Source organism: Pygocentrus nattereri, chromosome 24 (genome assembly GCF_015220715.1).
Source record: "Pygocentrus nattereri isolate fPygNat1 chromosome 24, fPygNat1.pri, whole genome shotgun sequence".
Taxonomy (NCBI): Eukaryota; Metazoa; Chordata; class Actinopteri; order Characiformes; family Serrasalmidae; genus Pygocentrus; species Pygocentrus nattereri.
In genome coordinates this window covers 27036028-27056273 of record NC_051234.1, presented here as the reverse complement: position 1 = coordinate 27056273, position 20246 = coordinate 27036028, and the positions used below count along the sequence as shown (strand labels likewise).

General features: G+C 38.8%; 1 protein-coding gene across 2 annotated transcripts; it reads left to right on the top strand.

Moving 5' to 3' along the window:
- The first annotated feature begins 184 nt into the window (after positions 1 to 184).
- On the top strand, positions 185 to 17837 carry nup58 (nucleoporin 58). Of its 2 annotated transcripts, XM_017716327.2 has the most exons (14): positions 185 to 581; positions 1940 to 2097; positions 2233 to 2265; positions 2626 to 2895; positions 3412 to 3580; positions 3982 to 4047; positions 4151 to 4325; positions 6829 to 6908; positions 7341 to 7459; positions 7562 to 7644; positions 9120 to 9321; positions 15280 to 15363; positions 16948 to 17043; positions 17454 to 17837. In XM_017716327.2, exons 1-14 carry the CDS (start codon positions 502 to 504, stop codon positions 17621 to 17623), a joined length of 1785 nt encoding a protein of 594 aa, XP_017571816.1. In that variant the 5' UTR covers positions 185 to 501; the 3' UTR covers positions 17624 to 17837. The 2 variants fall into 2 exon arrangements, with proteins under 2 accessions (XP_017571816.1, XP_017571822.1); XM_017716333.2 differs by lacking the exon at positions 15280 to 15363 and having other exon boundaries at positions 186 to 581.
- Positions 17838 to 20246: the final 2409 nt, after the last annotated feature.

The following is a 20246-nucleotide window of genomic DNA, read 5'->3' as shown; positions in this document are numbered from 1 at the left end:
GAAATATGTGACTTCAACATGTTCATTTGCAGCCACACCTTATCAAAAATAACCACCATGGCACCATAGGGCTCCGTAACAGTGTAATAAGTGAAAAGTGAAAGATGATTTTAATTTGATAGTTATTTCTTACTTCAGTCTGTAACACAGGCATCGATTCACTTGTGCTTGTGAACCGATTCGTTCATGAATCGGACGTTGTCACGACGCGTAGGAAGAAGAAACATCGAGCGCGGAAAGAAATTTGATTTTTTTTTAGCTGTCAGTAGTAAAAGTTATAAGCGTCTATATTGCGGGGACGCGAATATAGCATTTAAGTATCGTGCTCAGCAGTTTTAGCTTTTGTTGAATGTTGCCTTAATAGGATGCTGGTGTGTGTTTTTAGTTTTTTAAGCCTCCACGAGGTCGGAGTACAACACAGCTAACGGTTAGCCGGTTAGCTCTTTGGTCCTGCTTGGTTTTTTTTTTAAAGCCTCTTAATGTAAACTAGTACAACCTAAAATGTCGGGCTTTAACTTCGGGACAAGCACCCTGGGCTCTGCTAACCCCGCCGTGGGCTTTTCGTTTGGAGCCGCGACCAGGTATGAATACACAGGAGGTTACTTTGCTAGTTAGCTAAGCTAGTTAGCTCGCTTGCTAGCCAGTTGGGATAAACCGAGACTGACGTAGCTAATCTAGTTAGCTAGTTAGCTAACAGCAGCGTGATTCAGAGAAATAGTTTACACACAATATTCGCATTGCCAGAAGAAATAGCTGCATTGTAACGTGCATAATGTGATGTGAGGTTTATAAAGTTAACTGGCTCTTAAGGGAAATTCAGCTAATTTTTCAACACTTCTGAATAATTAAGTCGGTGTAGACAGTCGTGATATCTTTACAGTGGTGGTGATGGGAACCAGGTGTCGCCATGACTACGACACAAATACAGCTGTTTTATTTGGTGTCCAACACCACCAGCGAACCTGCACTTCTTTTGAGTTCACGTATGTACTGTTGATGATGATAAAATAGTCATAAATCCCGGGGAAAAAAGTTTTTTTGGGGGGCCTTTTGCATCACAACACCCTGCAAATACCCCTCTGCCTTTAATGCACTAAAATACATTTCAAGACAAAAGCTTATAATAAAGCTATCATTGTGTCAAGCAGCAAATCTAACCGCTTCAGGTAGCTAATAACTGTCTGAGCAGAAGCTCTGAGGCAATGAACTCCTCAGACGTCTGGTTCCTATCACCATCATTGTTAACACTTCTGCCTTCACGTTTGACATCAGACACCTCTGAATGACTTTGTTTACATTTAAATGTCAAAAAATGTAGATTAAAAAAATTGTTCATCTTAAATTAGCTGTGTGTACTTCTGAAAATGGTTGTGTGGCTGATAGTTAAGGAGTACTCAAGCACATCTTTTATTGTATTAATGTGCACTTGAGATTTTTTTTTCTTTGACCGGAATGTTCTCTGAGCTCGCCTGAGCATAAACATAAAAAAATGCCTAGATTAATAAAAATACATGGCTAAAAATTCAGCAGGATTCAATTTTAAAGAAGTCTTTTTCTCACATCAGTGCTGTTACTGTTTAAGGAAACAAAAGAAAAAGTTGATGGTGAATCAAAGCACAAAAACTACATGTAATCCCTGTACAATTCACTTGCTGAAATTCAGCCACTTTGGATCAGTCAAAGAAGTATTTTTCCTTGTCATACACGTTTTCCTCATATACTAAATTTAATTGCTGGACTCAAATGGTTTAAAATGGTGAAGTAAACATTAAGTAACGTTTCACCTTCAAGCTGCTAATACTGAACTCCTAGTGCCAGGCTAGTTCTAGCCTGTTTGCATCAGTGCTAACTGTTCAGCCTTTATTTTCATTCATTGCTGTGCTAGCTTTGTTGGATGGAGTATTTAATTGAATATGCCGTGTAACTTCACCCCTCACAGTGCGCCTGCTGCAGGAACCGGTGGCTTTAGTTTCGGTGGTCTTGGAGCACCAACCTCTACTCCAGCTGCTACTACCACTACATCTTCTCTAGGCCTCGGGGGCAGCTTGTTTGCCCAGAAACCAACAAGTGGATTCTCTTTTAACACACCTGCCTCAGGTACAAGACACAACTGTTGTTGTGGGCTGTCTAGTTGGATGGAAGAGTGCTTCATGCTTTTTTTTTTTTTTTTTTTTTGTCATATTGCTTTAGTTTCCTCTCAGATTTACTGTCTTTCTTTTCTGCTTGATGCAGGAGCTGCTGCACCATCTACTGGCCTTACTTTAGGTAACTTTCACTTGTTTAAGCTTAAGAATAAGCTTAATTGAACATATTTTACAACCCCAATTCCAATGAAGTTGGGACGTTGTGTAAAACATGAATAAAAACAGAATACGATGATTTGCAAATCCTTTTCAACCTATATTCAATTGAATACACTACAAAGACAAGATATTTAATGTTGAAACGGATCGACTTTATTGTTTTTTGCAAATATTCACTCATTTTGAATTTGATTCAAACAACGTCCCAACTTCATTGGAATTGTGGTTGTATTTCTGTATGAGTTAGTGCTGGGATTTACTTAGTATTTGCTTAATTTTGTTTGTTCAAACCATCACTAATGTACTGTGCTTTTGTTCACAGGAGCACCTGTTGCATCTACTACTGCTTCAACAGGGTTCAGCTTTGGTTTTGGGAAACCAGCAGCCTCAGCAGCTCCATTTTCATTGACAACCACCACCTCTGCCCCAGCAGCTACAGGCCTGACTTTGGGCTCCGTCCTCACCTCCTCTGCCCCTCAGACTGGCTCCACTGGCTTCTCATTGAACCTGGGAGGAACAGCGGTTACCTCCTCTATTCCAGCCACAGGCCTCGGTCTGGGCACATCTATTTTCTCCAGCTCTGCATCAACAGGTGGGGATTTAGGTTAACTTTAGTTTAACTTTAACTTAACTTTAGGTTAAGTTTCTATGCTTTACTTTCCACATACATCAAATTTAGTCAATTGGCTGAGACATGTTTGGCATCTGTAGGTTAGAACTGGAGCGTCAAGGCTAACGTTGCTCACAAACACTAGAACTCAAGTCACCCAAATTGTTTCTGTAAAGATGTATCAACAAAATTTCTTTCAACCCCCATCCTGGTCTTCAACACCTTGTACAGACTTGGTGTGATGTGACTTGCTGTGAACTAGACAAATGAAATGACCTAGGCAGCTGCTTCAGACAACAGGGTCAAGTCAAGACTTGAGAGCTGATCTGAATTCAGTATTTGTGACAATGACTGTCTGATCAGTCCTGCTTTGTGAATGGATGGTGTAAATGAGCAACATAACCTGTTGGATGGGTAAAGAGGCAGTTGTTTAATGTGACTGTGCAATTCACTCCAGGTCTCATGTTGTTCCATTTTCACTGTGTTTCTCTGTTTCAGGCTTAGGGCAGTCTACTCTTGGAGGGGGCTTGACTCTTGGTAGTTTGCTCTCATCCTCCACAGCATCCACAGCCCCTCTTGCCCCTGCACCCAGTGTTGGTTTGGGTGGAGTGGATTTCAGCACCTCCTCTGAGAACAAGAGTGATAAATCATCTAGTGCTAGACCTGAGTGAGTACCAGTGAATCCTCCATTCAAGCCAGGGTTAATTGGTAGTAATAGTCGGGAGTAACCTTGAATTAAATTTAATCCAAATTCATGGGCAGTTAATGCAGAAATTTATAATTGTCAAATAAAAAAAATAGGATACTAACAATAATAATATAATACCAAATGACTAATTTAAATTGACATAAGTCAGCGTGTTGTAAGCTGGGTAAATTAGGCTATTTATATATTTTTTAAAAATCACAAGTAATACCTCAGTGACCTTGCGTTTTAAGGGGCGGAAAGCTTGAACATGGGGGGCGGGGTGTTTTTTCCCTTTGCCCCCAGTAATTCTGTCACTGGATTAACCTGTTATGTATGACTTGGTCATTGATAATTTTCCTCCTCTTTTGGTTTTAATACAGAGACAGCAAAGCTCTCAAAGATGAAAACCTTCCTGGTCCCATCTGTCAAGATGTGGACAATTTCCAGTAAGTATTGTACTTCCTCTCTTCTAAATATTGGGCTTGATTGGTGTCCTCTTATGTGTTTGAGTGTAAAATGCATGTTTCTCGCCTGTTTGTTTGTGTGTAGGAAGTTTGTGAAGGAGCAGAAGCAGGTTCAAGAAGAGATCAGCAGGATGTCTTCTAAAGCCATGCTTAAAGTGCAGGATGACATTAAGAGTCTGAAGCAGCTTCTGTCGGTCAGTGCTAGTGGACTGCAGAGAAATGCCCTCTCCATAGACAAGCTCAAGATGGAGACCGCTCAGGTACGGAAACTAAACGCATCTCCTCAGTGTAAAAGTAAACAGAGGTTCAGTCCTTGGTTAAAGGTTCAGTTTGTGCTTTAATGTGAGTCTTTTAAAAGTAGGCCAAATTAAATTGTTAAATTATGTTACGTTTCTCTTTTTACAAAATTGTTGCATAAAGTGCATAAACAAGTAGCAAATAAAACAAAATATTCACAAGAAAAATAAGCATAAACATCAAGAGGCAGAGCAGTTGTACTTATAATTATAGCATAAAAATGTAAACAGCAAGGAAATTAAATGTAATCATCAAGTGAAATAAATTGAATCACTTGATTCCTCACTGTGTGGTCAAACACCGAGCAGCATGCTCTCTCAGCAAGACTAAAAGATTCACCGTTCATATCGTGCACCATGAGCCGAACCAGCAGCTATCAGTCTACAGATTTCGATTCAGAACAGTTGCACCACTGGAAAACATGTAACAAAAATGAGTAAAGTAAAAAAATAAAAACAGCAAAACAAATTAAGCATACTGTGTTTTGCATTCTTCATTGATTTTTATATCACACACAGTATTTAATTGCGAAGGGAATGATCTATGTATACAGATGTGTATACAAGGAGCTTTGCACTATATATAAAATTATAAATTGCATTCTAAATATCGCTGCTGTCAGAACAAATCCCCATTTTTGTTTTTTGGCTTTCGACATAATTTAAGAATGCCAGGTGTCCTTTACATTGTAAACGTTACGATGAATAGACCAAAAGGACCGGCCCAGAATGACTTTCAAAAACATCTGGTTCTATTGACTTACATTAAAAGTAAAGTATGCTTTTTCTTTCTCCTGTGAAGTAAACATTTTAGAGAGAGGTTTTGTCCTGATAACAATGCTATATTTATGTATGTATACTAATTATAAAGGCATACCTATTATCATCTGCAATTTGTGAACGCAGGATAATATATAGTTTATCTCTTTCTTTACCATTTATGTTCTTAGCAGAGTTTAAAGCAGTTTTTTTTTACTTGACTGTATTAAACATACAGAGAATAAAAGATTGGTAACTGACATTGCCAAATGTGAACATCTGACGTTTTCTATAATAATAAGCATAAATACTTAAAGCAGCACTATGTAATTTTTTTGTCAAAACTGAGTATGGAGAAAAAAAAGAACAAACTAAAATATGGTGTGCCTGTGCCATTGCAAGGTACCCTGTAAAGCCTGAAATAATCAAATAGAATACAATAGGATTTGGCTGGAGTTTTTCAGTCCATGCCATACATGCTTGCATATTTACGTCAGAAAGAAGGACCGTCTTGATGTTTAGGTCTTGAATGCAAAACCAATATTATACTGCTGAAGATATGATGACTATGGTACATAATTCAGTCATGTCCTCGGGAGACACACCCTTGACCAAGTTTTGACTGTGTTTTCTTTGAATGTTCTTTCAATGCACTCGCAAAACTCTGTTGGATCCACTTGTGAGGGTCCGAAGCACACCGGCATTTCAAAATGTTCTTCTGCATGTTATGTGCAATTACATATTTCCATGTATTGAAAATACTTGAAAGCACTACTCAAGGGGTGAAACATTTTGCGAAATAATGAAGTGAGTGGCATCGAGTTGATTCTCGCACTATCCATGAAAGCTGTTTGCTGAGATGCAGGAAAATGATGATGAATTGAAATAACTGGTCTTGAGTACATAGCCCTAGAGTATATGTCCTCTTTTCCCCTCTTCCTCACACAGGAAGTGTTTGGAGCTGTTAACAATAAAATAGTAGTTTTTGCTTTAGGTGCGCATCGCAGCATTTCACAGATCATTTTGATGTGAACGCAGCAGAACAGGCTTGAGCCAGTTGATGCTTATTATGAATTGCTGACAGATTGCATCGATCAGATTGCAGATTGCCAATCAAGTTTGATCATTTAAATGTCAAACTCTGTCAATGGCTTTAAGATGCGAAAAGTAGTCACATTTATCTTGTAATCTTTTTTTTTTTTCTTTCTGTTTCCCTGTTAGTGTTGTCTTTTAAAGGGTAGTCTAGTGTTTCAGAAAAAGGCAGCACCCCCCCTTTTTTTTTTTTTTTTTTTTTTTTCTTAATTTTCTCTGTAAACTGTGGTTTTGCTCACTAAACAGATAAAGTCATGTTGCAGCCTGATGAACAGGATACTAGTACTTGTGAAACATGAACTTATTTTGATGCTTATACACCCGTTATCAAAAAAAAACAACGTAGTCTTCAGTAGCATAAAAGTACTAACAGGATATAGGAGCCTATAGTCTAACTTCATATGATAAGCTTCTGCTTATGTAGTATTCTAGCAGGAAATGTGCGTAGGAAATGTTTATAAAGTTTATTGCAAAATCTCCCGAATCTTAACAAGCCCACCACAGAATCTTGTTGAAATTATCTTGCATTCTGTTACAATGGTGCACCACTGTTGGTAGACTATTGGGTGAAAAGCGTGAGTCTGTGATCCAGTATGCATAATTTGTTCCATTCCAGGAGCTGAAGAACGCTGATATTGCACTGAGAACACAGAAGACACCGCCTGGGCTTCAACATGAGAATACTGCGCCATCTGAGTGAGTGCATGCTGATAATATTAGTGGTAATCAATCTTTTCTGTGGCCATGACTTCACGCAGGTAGTTTCAGTTTAGATCAAACCTCTCTATTGATCATGGTCTTTCTGAAGCTGAACTGCACCTGCGACATCCCTACACCATGTAGATTATGCATTTTTAAAAATTTCATCTGTGTTCTGTCATTAAATAATGTGAATTTGGATGGAAGGTGGTGATCTTGGTTAATTTACGCTCTTAGAAATGACTAAGATGTAAGGTGGTGTTGTCTATACCTTGCAATTGAATACAAGTTCAAATAACCATTTGGAATAATAGATAAATGACTGAAAGTAGGTCTAGCAGAGGGACCGTTTTTTATAAACTATATAATTTGCAATGGCAGACTGGAGAGGTAACTAACATATTAAAAACATTCCCTCTGTCTCTGTAGTTATTTCCGAGGTTTGGTGGAGCAGTTTGAGGTGCAGTTACAGCAGTACCGCCAGCAAATCGAAGAACTGGAAAATCATCTGACCACTCAGAGCAGCAGCTCTCACATCACCCCTCAAGGTAGCAAGGCAACCACAACTCACCCAATACACTCTTACTAACATGTTGTTATATTTATTTGGGTTGTTATACTGAGCTGTATTTCCTGTCCTTTGTTCGTAGATCTCTCCATGGCCATGCAGAAACTCTACCAGACGTTTGTGGCCCTGGCTGCACAGCTGCAAGCAGTTCATGAGAATGTAAAGGTGTGTGTTCTGACCGCTTTCCAGATTAGCTTAACTCTCACTTAAAGCACTTAAACTTGTGGAGGGCAGGCGCACGTCCAGAAGTTTCCAGTCTGGTCATTAGGAATGTTTCAGTCTGAGTTTCTTAGTATATCTAAGGTACTGTAGGGATAGAATTAGTTTTACTTGGGGAAGTGGGGTAATGTAATTTTAATTCACAATGGCTGTTATATTTATCACCGATTTGCATGGGACAGGAGATCTTGGTATAAATGACAGTGATGGGGGTGGCTACTCAATCTACAATCTGCTTTCACTTCAAAAAGGGACGGAAAACAAAATAACCAAAATAATTCATTTAGATATTCTTCTGTTTACCCTAACCATCTATTGTGCTGTCCTAAGTGAATGCAGAGTATCATCTAAGTCAGTAGCTTAGAAGTGTACAGCACCTCTGAATAAAATTGGTTCTCTTTCTGTCATTTTATGTGTTTCAATGTTCCGAGTTTTGTAGTTGAGTAGCTGATACATATTGGCTTAATTTAAGCTACAGAGAACAGAAACTCTTCGAGTGCCAAACTCAAAAACAATAAAACAGCATTTTTACCAATGTGTCAATTCGCACAGCGTTAATGTAACCTGGGGTGCCAGAATGTTTCCTGATGTGGGAGTGGCCAGTTCATTAAAATTACATGGCTGGTTCAGATGGGATCAAAATCACTGAGAAGCAATGGTGAAAATTCATTACATTAACCCACCTCCCCATGTAAAACTAATCCCATCTAAGTAGCGCTTAAGCCAAGTAACTAGTGTTCAGGTGTGTTGAGTTTTGGAGTAGAGCAGTATATACATTCCTGACAGCTGGATTGTGGACCTCTGACAGAGTCTGTCATGTTTAGTTAAGGGCAGGAGTGTCCAGTCTTAGCCGCAAAGGGCCGGTGTGGCTGCAGGTTTTCGTTCCGAACAAAGCAGAGCACACCTGATTCCAGTTTAGTAAGGCCCAGTCCCATATGGCATATGACATGGGGATATGACAATTAGGTATTATTGCCCACAACTAATTCTTTGATGGTATGAAGCTAAAGGCAGCTATTCAGTTTTTTTTTTTCCACCCAAATTTCTCATTCCACCTTAAATGGAGCAACAGTTACATTCTGTGTCGGTACAGCTTGACTATTTAAGGTGGAATGGGTAATTTAGCTAGCTACCTATGGAAACAATAGCATACTCTTAAGAGTTTTTTTTTTTTTTTCATTTTTTTATGCTTGTTATGAAAAAAGGACCATATAGCATTGAAATGACATTACCTAATATAATACATTGGTTAGAGAAACTCACATTTGTGATTTTTGATGATAGTGATAAATCTGTGAAAAAATTATTAGTGGCCGTTTTTTATCAGCGGTCCGTCAGATCAGCCAGTTGCATGTTTCTAAAAACCATTGTAATCACATTTAGACAGCTCTGAGTGATCCATTCTCTCCTGCCTCCTATAGACCTTGAAGCATCAGTATCTAAGCTACAGGAGAGCCTTCCTGGAAGACTCTACAGACGTTTTCGAGTCGAAGCGAACGGCCAGCCGGAAGCTGCAGAGTACCCCGCGAGTGACCACAGGCCCGGCTCCATTCGGCACCGTCCCCAATGCTGCAGCCGTTGCCATGGCTGCCACGCTCACACAGCAGCAGCAGCCTGCTCCAGGTCTGACCGCCTTCAAGTTCTAGACCTCTTCTTGACCTCTAGGCTGTGAAAGAGTCAGGGAAGCAGGCAGAAAGAGAAAGCAAAAAGAAATAGAAGAATAAACTGCGGAGGTCAGCCAGTGCCATGTCTTGTTCTCAGTTTTGTTCATTCTTTCTCCCTTTTGGTTCTTTTCTGTGAGGAATAGTGTGTCAGGCTGCGTCTCTGTCTCTGGGCATGTCAACTCCAGTCTCTTTCCTTTGGCACTCGTGTGAGGCTGACCTACTTTCCCCTTATTTCTTTGCTGAAGAAACAAAACATTTACTAAGGTGAAAGACCCGACTCACCAGGCTTTAGACATATTTGATGACTGGGAGAAAGGAAATAGGATGAACAAAAAGCTCTGCTTAGACATACTTGATGACTGGGAGAGAGAAAATGCAGTGTACATAAAGCTCTACTCAGAAAGAAAAAGCAAAATCTAGTTCAGTACATTGTTTCGTTGCCTGTATTAGATTTTGTTCCTTGGCTCATAGTCCAAAAGGTTTCCCAAAATGAGTGTAAAGCCAAGGCTGAGGTTAGTGGTGTGTTGTCTCTTAAATGATGACTGTGCTGCGATGCATGAGAGAAATGCATACCAGCACATGTTAATTTAATAGGTTTTTAATTAATCAGGTAATCATAATTGGAATACTAACTGATTACAGGGTACTTACTTTTTTCATATATTTTCTTGTTATTGAAAGGGTGCTCGCTTGACTGGTGCACAGATGAATTCCTAATCATATAGAGGTTTCATTTTGTAGCTTTTTTTTTTTTTTTTTAGGGCTGGCCCAAATTATTTGAATACTCGTGGATTCCTTATTCATTCATTATGTATTCTATATTTAATATTCACATGCTTGTGTTTGTGGTGGGTTTTTTGAGTGTTTTTTTTTTTCTTTCTAGCTCAAATTACATGTCATCAGGATAGACGGCTGCTCTCCATGATAAAACAGCAAACTAGCCAAATAAAATAAATCAAAGCAACTGTCTAAAACGAACTGAAACCATGACTGTGATAAATAAAATGACACTGTTAGCAACTCCAAAGCAGTGTTTGAATAAGATGGTTTCGGTTTTGGTTTCTAGAGCAACATTTGGCATGCAGGCAGCCGGGCTTCAGCCCGAGCCAATACATTGTTGCTGCCTGCCACATATATTTTTTAAATTGCAGAACTATAGTTGTTAAACAAATATTCAGAAATTTGTATCCCAATTTTGTGTTACGAGTACTCGTTCAAAAATACTAAAGAAATATTTGAAGCCTGTATTTAATATTATTTATTTCAAGATTTTCAAAAGCAGTAATGTAGCGATCACTACACTTCTTCTAAACTCATGCTATGTGCATGGCTGCTTAACTCTTCATCAAATGGTTTTGCTGTGTAAGAGCTTTCATCTGGAGTTAGGGAGAAGCCTTGCGTGCCTGAAAACACAGTTCACATCAGAGGTTGTTTTAAGATGAGCCTGGCATCATGGTGGTTTCTCATGTTGAACCATGCATTGTCGGCTATCTTCTGCGCCAGTAGTGTGAGATTTCGGATGTTGATCCCAACAAATTTTGTGTAAGGATCAAACTTTGGACTCCCAGTGACGTTACCTTAGGCATGCTTAAATATCTGTGCCATATCAGTTATTGTGATATAAGATTAGTCTATATTTTGCCTGATGGTGCATAAATTAGTCAATTTTTAGAATGAATGGGCATGTTTAGGGAAGTTGAATCATTGCTTTCTCTTAAAACAAGAAAACACAAGGAAAAGGCCTAGAGGCCTACCATGTTTCACAGTGCATGTATGAAAACGGGCAGGAAAATATTGCACATGGGCATCTGCCTGTTAGTTCAAAGCTGCTGCGGTTTCCTACCTTTTTAGTCTATTTTCGTATATACTGAAGACAATTTGGGTCAGTACCTTCAGCAGCCAGTATTGTGTGCCCCCTTTTCAGCAGGTTGAAAGAATAGCAATGGTGCTGCAGATCAGTTCTTTCACCATAGGCTTCTACATTTCACTCTGGATTAAATCCTTTAGTACATCATGAATGTGAAGAGCAGCCAGCTCCTGGCCACTCCCTGCTTCTTCAGTACAGACGTCTTAGACGAGTGACTAATTATTTTATATGCTTTAGATTACAGGATTGCTGTGAGGTTTGCCTATGCATTTTTCTACTCAGATTTTACAGTGTAAGCTACTGATTCAGAGGTGGGGGGAGGTTAGATACTGCACATTTCAAGAGACTAATAATTCATCGAATATGGTTTTTACACTTCTGGTAGCATAAGCTTCGCATTTGACAGTCATGAAGTATTGGTTACCATGGTAGCGTTCGTGGTGTCCCTGGAGATGAGACAGCAATAATAACAGGTTACAGATGTGAGAAATGACTCGATGGATGCTTCATGTAGTGTAGTGGGAATAATTGCCAATAATCACAACCCCAAAGTGTTTAATTTTCTAATGAGCACTGAAACTGCACACACATCATGTTCCCATACAGCAGTGCCTGGTAATTGATTCTGGGTTAAACTGATGAGTATAGAGTCTTAAAGGAGCTGCATGTAGGATAGACAAGAAGTACTGCTCAGGACCCTGACTGATCATTTTCAATGGTTTGAGCACTTACAGAATATCCGGCAAAACGCTACTACATCTGTCATATACGAGGCACTTGGGATGATGGCTTTATGGGCTAGTACATTTAAAAAGCCAGTTTAGACACAACTGGATGAATATACATTAGTCATGGCATTCAGTTGATGCTTGATTGTAATTTTTTGTCTTCTCTATTTATGATAATCACAATCCAGTGAAATTTAAATGTGAAAATCAAACAGATGGCTCTTTTTAAGAGTAGTTACAGTAATTAGGTGTGTACATTAGCAATGCATTGGAATTAGTTAGCTGAGAAAGGGCTTTGCAATTTCTCATTTGGCAAAATACTTGACTTTTTGTATTATTTTCTGAGTGTGCTTAGTATTTTCTCAATTCAGTGTGATTTTAAAGAATTTTTTGAAAATGGATTATTTGTGCCTTTGAATTTGAATTACTTATCAGATTTAGTTACATCTTATATTACAGCTTTTTCATCTACACAGGTCTAGTCGATAGCATTGTTCAGTTGAAATGGTGTTTTAATAAGAAGACCCTAATATAAATAACTACAGGAAACAGAAACGGTGTCTGTTTGAGGCTTGAGGTTTTGTACAGAAACGTACAGTCCTGTGCAAAAGTCAGAGACCGGCCATGACTTGTTTAACAGTTAAAGCAGCCATTAAGTACAAGTTCATTTATCAGTGTGAAGATGAGGAAAAAAAATAAAACAAAAACAGAGAATTAAACAGAAGCCTCACCAACCAAATAAAATATCCATTTTTTTCAGTATTTTGTCTTTATTACAGCTTCCATTATTTTCTTGATACATTGTGTTTAACAAAATCTGCCAGTTTTCCATACCTCCAAAGTTCAGTCTTAGGAGTTGGTTGCATTTTCAGTTTCTCACGATTCAAGTAATTTCAAACAGGAGTGTTCTGGAAATCCTGTTTTTTCCCACTTATTTTTCTTTGACTTTGGCTTTCCTTATGCAAGTGGGTTATTATGTATCTAATCTTCAATAGCTTGTACTTAATGGCAGTTTTGACTATGAAAGTAAATCAAGGGAGGTCTCTGCCTTAGCACAGTGCTGCATGGTAGTTTCTATCTGCATATTTAAGGGCTACAGTGTTATTTCACTCAGCAGTTGAGGGTTGGAGAGTGAAAAGCTGCTCCATGTGGCTGTAAGGACATGCAGTGAATTATATATATTTTTGGTGCCAAAAGTCAGTATTCAGCAGTGCAGCCTTTAATCGTTGGCCTTGTGGTTAACAGCTGCTGCTCTGGACTTTGGTCCAGCATCTTCCTCTCTCTATGGTGGCTGCTTAGAGCTTATTCCTTAAAATACAGGTGCTGCATGCCTGACGTGACTCTAGATTGTCTGAATTTTGTGAAGGTTGTAAATACACTTTAGTTTTGCTCTCCAAGGTGGCAACATAGGGCATCTTTGGTGGCAAAAATCATGCACTTGTGGGGATGTGTGAGCACTAAGTTGGGAGAGTTAAAAGTCTAAGACTGTGATTTATTTATTTTTTTTTCTTTAAGCAGTGATTCACAGGTAGAAACACTGTTGATTTAGTATTTTCTGAGCAGTCCAATTTTAGACTGCTGTAGTTAGGGGTGTAACACTTGCCTGTTCAATACAGTTTTCAAATTCATGGTCAAGATTTGATTTAAGATTCGTATGTAATATTTGGTATTTTGTGTTTTAAATGTCTTGATTCTACAAACGAATTCAGTGCTACACAGATTGGTTTGGCTCAGATACATAATGCTAACAAAATAAGCCAAAACAATAACCATTTAGAAAATACCTTTAGAGAACAAGCCCAGTTTTGAAAGTATGGATGTATACACATACACTTAACAAATAAATGTCAAGAGTTCTTTGTGTGAACTGTCCTTGGTTCTGTAAAGAACCTTTCATTGTGTGATTCTTTAAAAAAGAATTTTGTAATAGAGATTTTTGAGAACTTAAATGGTTCTACAGCAGTGTGTAAAGAACCCTTTGTTGCAGCAAGTTTTCTTTTTCCCCACCCCTTTACTAATTGAATGAGCTCAGAGGCCTAGTTTGGATTATAGATGGTGGTTTCCGCATAAAACAGTCAATGAAACCCTCTGTGTTGGCAATGCAGTTTTAAATTTCAATAAACTTTTGTTTTTCTCATTTTTCAAGACTGTATTGAAATTGTTACACCCTTGGCTATTCTGTAGGCAAACCCGTAGACCAATATCTAACCCCACAGGGTGAGTCTCGTCTTGCTGTTAGTTAACACTCTAATATAAAAGTTAACCTTGCATGCCATTTTTTAAAAACTATTTTATGGCCCCTGTATGTTATGGTACTTGTCAAAGCTGTTGAATGGGGTGCTTCTTTTTCGGTATGTTTGGTGCACTCCATGGATTGGAATTTATTAAAGAGGCTTAACGATGCTGATTGTTAACATGAAGTTAATTTTATCTAATTTATCATGTGCGTGTGTGTTTAGTTAAGTGCGTTTAGGAATTTATGAAACCATTGCTTTTTGATGCATATGATACTGTGTGCCTTTGCGCTAGTTACAGCATTTACAGTAGTCTGCAGTTAGCCATTGTTTGAAATGCATTCCCTGAACGTTAGTTTCAACTCTGAATCAAACCGTGTTAATGCAATAGTGAGTAGGAATCAGTTTGTCCTGAACTGTTTGTCATGTTTTATGTAAGTGGATTGCTTTAAATTGACAATAAATCCGTTTTTTAAAGAAAAGCCCATGTCTTTGTTTCTTTTTGACTGACTAGTCATTGATATTTTTTTTTACATCAATTGGATGAAATCATTAATTTGAGATGCTAATTTCTATTTATGACCTTGCATCTCTAAATTAAATAGAAAAATCTAAATTTGGAAGACGTATTAAACCAGCTAAAAGGAAACGAGACAGGAGCACAGCTACTGTGTAACGTTATTGCAGATATAATTTAAGATTAAGATATATATATTTGAACAGTGCCTCAGGAAACAGCTTATTGAGTGATAAGAGGTTCAAGTTGGTCTTTAAACTAGGATGGTGTTCTGTACTCCAGGTAAGTAGTGAATCAGATGCAGAGCTTAAATGATATAAACTAAGCAAACATCTGGATCTCTGTCACCATAGTGAGTTTTGCTTAAGTGGTACATGATGAGACAGATAAGCAGACATTGTCTTAGATCTTAAAACATTGATAAACTTTACTACATGCCACTTAGATCTCACTGTGTGCTTCCTGAGAGCTTCCTGGTATTTGAAAAGACAATTTTTTTTTAAAGACGTCTCCAGGCAGTGTTAGGTGCACCTCTTTGAGAGTAAGCTCTGCTCTCTTTTTTTTGTCCCAGGAACACAGGTGCCCCTGGGGGCGAGTTTTGGGACTCCCTTTGCCTCGGGCATGGGCACTAGTATGGGCTCTACCAGCCTTGGAGGTATTCCCTCTTTTATGCTTTCAGCTTCCATCATTGCGCTGCAAAGAATATGCTCTCGCTGGCAAGAAATGCAGAAGACTAAATGTGCAAGGAGTCCATGGGCTCATAGCATACAGTAATGTGTATATACAGTGGCGGATATAGGTTGTTTGAGTGTGATTGGTGGTTGGACAACCTGTACTGCTCCTTTTATTTTCTGTGTGATCCTGTTTCTTTTCCTCTTTTGTTCTCTATGGGTGTATATAAGATGATCTATCAGTGATCTGCTCTGTTAAAGGAATACTCCAGTTTTAATTCCATCTATCTGCTGCATCTGTATTGTATTGTCGTTTACCACAGACACCAACACGTTTCCCAGAGAAAGCCTGACTAAAAACACACTTATGATAGAAAGCAAGGTTATCGGGTTTTGAATCAATGAGCTGTCTTTTTATTATTCTGTTCTTTTCTGTTTTTGATCCTTTGCATCAGCACCTGCTGTCCTTGCCATTTCTTTTTGATAACACAATGGTAGGGCAGTGTTCATAAGACTACATGACACCTACATAAGCATCATCACGACAGTAATGTTTACCAAAACATTTATAAAGGCTTCTTTCAATCATTTTTCAAAGGCTGCGTTTGTCAGGAGATGGATTTTTTTTTTTTTTTTTTCCTTCTGACATTGGGTTGTCAGAGGGTGAAGTGATGGTGTGTTATAAGAGCTGACTTTGAAGTTTAGTGTATGTCACAGTTATTCTGCAATTTCCCCCTTTGATCAATAAAGGAATCTGAATGTAAGCTGATGTGATCGCTTAATAAATGGTAAAATGAGACTCACTTTACCTATTAATACAGAAACTGCTCACTTTTATTCAGCCAGCCTGCCGTACGCTGAGGTACATCTGTTATTTCACCTCAAAGTGTCATGACAACCTAACGTCTGGAAAAAAATCGACGTCCTAGACATTTACATTTTACATTTATGGCATTTGGCTGACGCTCTTATCCAGAGCGACTTACAATTTGATGGTTTTACACAGGTAGGCGAAGGTGGTGTTAAGAGTCTTGCCCAAGGACTCTTATTGGTGTAGTGTAGGGTGCTTACCCAGGCAGGGGATTGAACCCCAGTGTACAGCGTAGAAGGCAATGGTGTTACCCACTACACTATCCAACCACCGTTATGTCAACTTGACATCAAAGCAAATGCAACCTTTATAACAACTGACACCTATTTAAATGGGTTTATAAATGCTTATATATGTTTATGGTGTACATCTTTTGTAAGTAAGTGACTAGACCAGTGGTTCACAAATGTCAGGGACCCCCAGACGTTCCATGTTTTGCACTGTCCCTATATGTTGTGAATTGGGTTGTAGCAGAAGTCTGGACCACCTCTGGAATGCCTGAGGCCTCCTGATTGAGTCGACATGATTTCTGTCCTTTAACAGAGAAGTGTTGAATGATTCTAATACCACACTATGGCCCAGATGCAGCAGACTGAGATTAGGTTGAAAAATGCTTGAGTATTCTTTTAATCTGACAGCAATATTGGTGAATGTATGAGAGCACCAATTAAGTTTGTCCCGGTCTGTCTCTTGGCAGCTTTTGGGAGCGGGCCGGGGTTCGGGGCTGTGGCGACTGGAGGCTCGTCGTTTGGTTTTTCCGCTAGCAAGCCATCTGGAGGGAGCTTGAGCGCAGGTGTGTTCCATAGCACCTTCTCCCACATCCTCACACCACCACTAACTGTGTATTTGTAACATCAGCTCTGGAATGATCTGAAGCTGTTCAGGGTTGAGGATCACACGCTGCGTTGAGGATTATGTAACAGCCTGTACTTCAGTTTTATACACTTATTTCCTGTCAGCTGTTTTCCCAGTTTAAAAGGGGGTAGGGCTTTAAGTGTAAAACAGCTGCCTCAGTTAAGTTCAGAAAGCCAGCCATGTACAAAACACCCATTTATACTTTAGTGGAAAGAACTCGGGAAGGTCCATAATGATGTCACTGAGTAAATGTAACCAGTTACTGCCCATCCTTTATCTCAGATTGGATAAGTAGTGTTTCCTGCACAGTGTTGGAATATATCTAACCTAGTTCTCTTTTTCACACAGGGTTCGGAAGCTCCAGCACCTCAGGCTTTAACTTCAGTAACCCAGGAATCAACGCATCAGCCGGGCTTACATTCGGGGTGTCCAACACTCCAACAGCAGGATTCGGCACAGGAGGGCCTCTGTTGCAGCTCAAAAAGCCTCCAGCGGGCAACAAGAGGGGCAAAAGATAGAGCAGCTGACGCGGAAGGGGTAAAGGGAATAAACATTTAGGCCACAAGAATTCAACTTTAGTCACAGATGTTTATATTTTTGATGGGTATGCTTAAAGGAATACTTTAGCATTTTCAACCTTCTATAGCTGCATTACACCATTGATTACCACAGACGATTCCAATGTGCATCACTGTACTTGGAAAATAACAGATAAAGCCTGTTGAGTCCTGACTCACGTATATATATATATATATATATATATATATATATATATATATATATATATATATATATATATATATATATATATAAAATCCAATTGGCAGATGAAGCAGCTGCCCATTGTTTATTATAATAAGTGAATTTCGAGTCAACAGGCTTTTGTGTTCTTATTGTAAGTACATTGAAATGTGTCAGTTGTCCGCGGCCATCGACCACATGCTGCACGAGAAATTAGGTTGAAAACGTTATTGCTTTAAGAGAAAACTGTCCTTAGCACATTGGAAAATGTTTTGTTTTGACCATTCAAACTGTCCTGTACTTTATCACCTATTTCTGTGTATTTCTTGCTCCGATGATATGATGCTATGCTGCCACTGCCACTTGGCTAGTGGTGTGGGACTCTCAGCATTCGAATACTGACATCATGATGATGTGAAATGTATTTACAGCCACCGCAGTTGATGGCATGATGGGACGTATGAAGAAACCTCTTTGAGAAGCTGTTTGGTTTTAAGAATATTCGTGATCTCAGCCCCACTCTGTGTTAGTCACTTTATTTGCCTCACTGTGCTCTGTGACTGTATATATGTCAGTCCATATAGCATGTTAACTATTCTTCACCATCGGTTTGAGATTATGACCCCCTGTGTACTTTCTTGCTTCTTGAAACGTACCAATAGGTGGTGGCAACCAGTATGAAATGTGTAGTTTGCGTGGCCGTTTGATGTTTTTGTTTCGTCTGTTGTGTCATTACCAAATAGTACAAATCTTTTCTAGACTTTATGTGCAAACTGGTATTTTTTGACATGAGAGGTTTATTAATAAAAGGAAACAATTTCTCCAATGTCTTGTGTTGGGTGTTGGCTGAGTGGAATAGTAGGCAAGACATAATTCAGTCAAAAATGTATAAATCAACAAAGTTGATGAGTTAAATCATGGTATCTGGGAGGGTCTCTTGAGCTTCCTGAACATCTTTGCTGAGTGATTGGTGGGGCTGGTGAAACATTATTTATGGTCAATTTTATTTTCTTAATATGACCAGAGACCTAGTCATGTTTTGGTTTATGGTGGATTTTAAAAGCAAATTTTTCAGAACATATTTAGCTTAAATATATGCACAGGTGGGTGTGGTAACCTAAACTCATACTGCAGTGCACGTGTTGTTACTGCAATGAAATGATGACTCGGGTAGAAGTAAAAGTACTTTTCCTTCAAATTTCTTGAATTACCTGAAAAACTATATTGGAGCTTTTTAGCACACCCAGCATTCTTTTGGGCAACATGATATTTGTCACTGTCACGATAAATTATGTCCCAGGATGTTTTCCTGAGCATATTGTGGATATCGCAGGATTAATTGCGTAATTCCTTGCAAGGAGAGCATCATTTGATATAATTTAACTAGATTTAGCTCAGTGCCGTATGAGAAACTACTGAAAATCGCTGTATTGATGGTCTTTGATAGGCTTTTTGAATGTGGTACTACTGTCTCAACAAGTTTTAACTTATCAAACCTGGATTCTCGTTGTTTATCGAGAAAATATCGTCAGCTGAGGGACTGAAGTAGGAAATATTCTCTTTTATCTAAAACATAAACATCAAAGCAGTGCATGATGTCACCAAAGTAACATACATGTAACAAAAATTAATTAGACACTAAATGTTAACTAAAATGTAACAAGATGAAAAGTAGATTAGTTTCCTCACAAATATACGTACCACTCCATGCCGGTCCAAACTGGTATATGCTGGTCTTGAGCTGGTTTAGTTGTCACTGTCAACATCCAAATCACAACCTATGCTGGTTTTGCTGGTTTCCGGCCAGCTGGGTAAACAATCTGAGTACGCACTTGAAAAAGATGGTTCTCCAAGGGTTTTTAATGAAGGCAATGGTTCTATTTAGAACCCCTGAGTTCTATATAGAGTGAGTTAATGCCTGAAAGGTTCTTTGCATGGTGAAATGGTTCTTCAGACTGATGGAGAATGTGTTGATCTCCGTATAGAACCTTTTTGGAAATTGTTCAATATAGCATCACAAAGGGTTCTATTGTCACAAACGTGGTATTATAACAATGGCAGAACCCTTTTTGGTGCTATATAGAAGCATATACAGCACAATCTCCATCAATCTGAAGAACAGTTTCGCCATGCAAAGAGTCATTTAAGCACAGAGCACTGCTGGTGACATCCCATATAAAATGCGTGGCCACGACTTAGTAAGGCATGGGAATGAGATAACCTGTGGCCACAATTTAGTAAGGCATGGGAACGGGACTGGGAATGAGATAATTAAGCCTTGATCACAGTTTAATAAGGTACGGCGCCTTAATGATGCCATCTGGTACCAATAAAAATAATGTGTGGCCATGACTTAGTAAGGCGTGGGAATGAGATGATTAAGCCATAGCCACGACTTAG

Coding starts and splice junctions, on each gene's coding strand:
- nup58 (XM_017716327.2), top strand. CDS start 502: ATGTCGGGCTTTAACTTCGGGACAAGCACCCTGGGCTCTGCTAACCCC. Junction 2,098..2,232: donor TTTTAACACACCTGCCTCAG/GTACAAGACACA, acceptor TGCTTGATGCAG/GAGCTGCTGCACCATCTACT. Junction 2,896..3,411: donor CTCCAGCTCTGCATCAACAG/GTGGGGATTTAG, acceptor TCTCTGTTTCAG/GCTTAGGGCAGTCTACTCTT.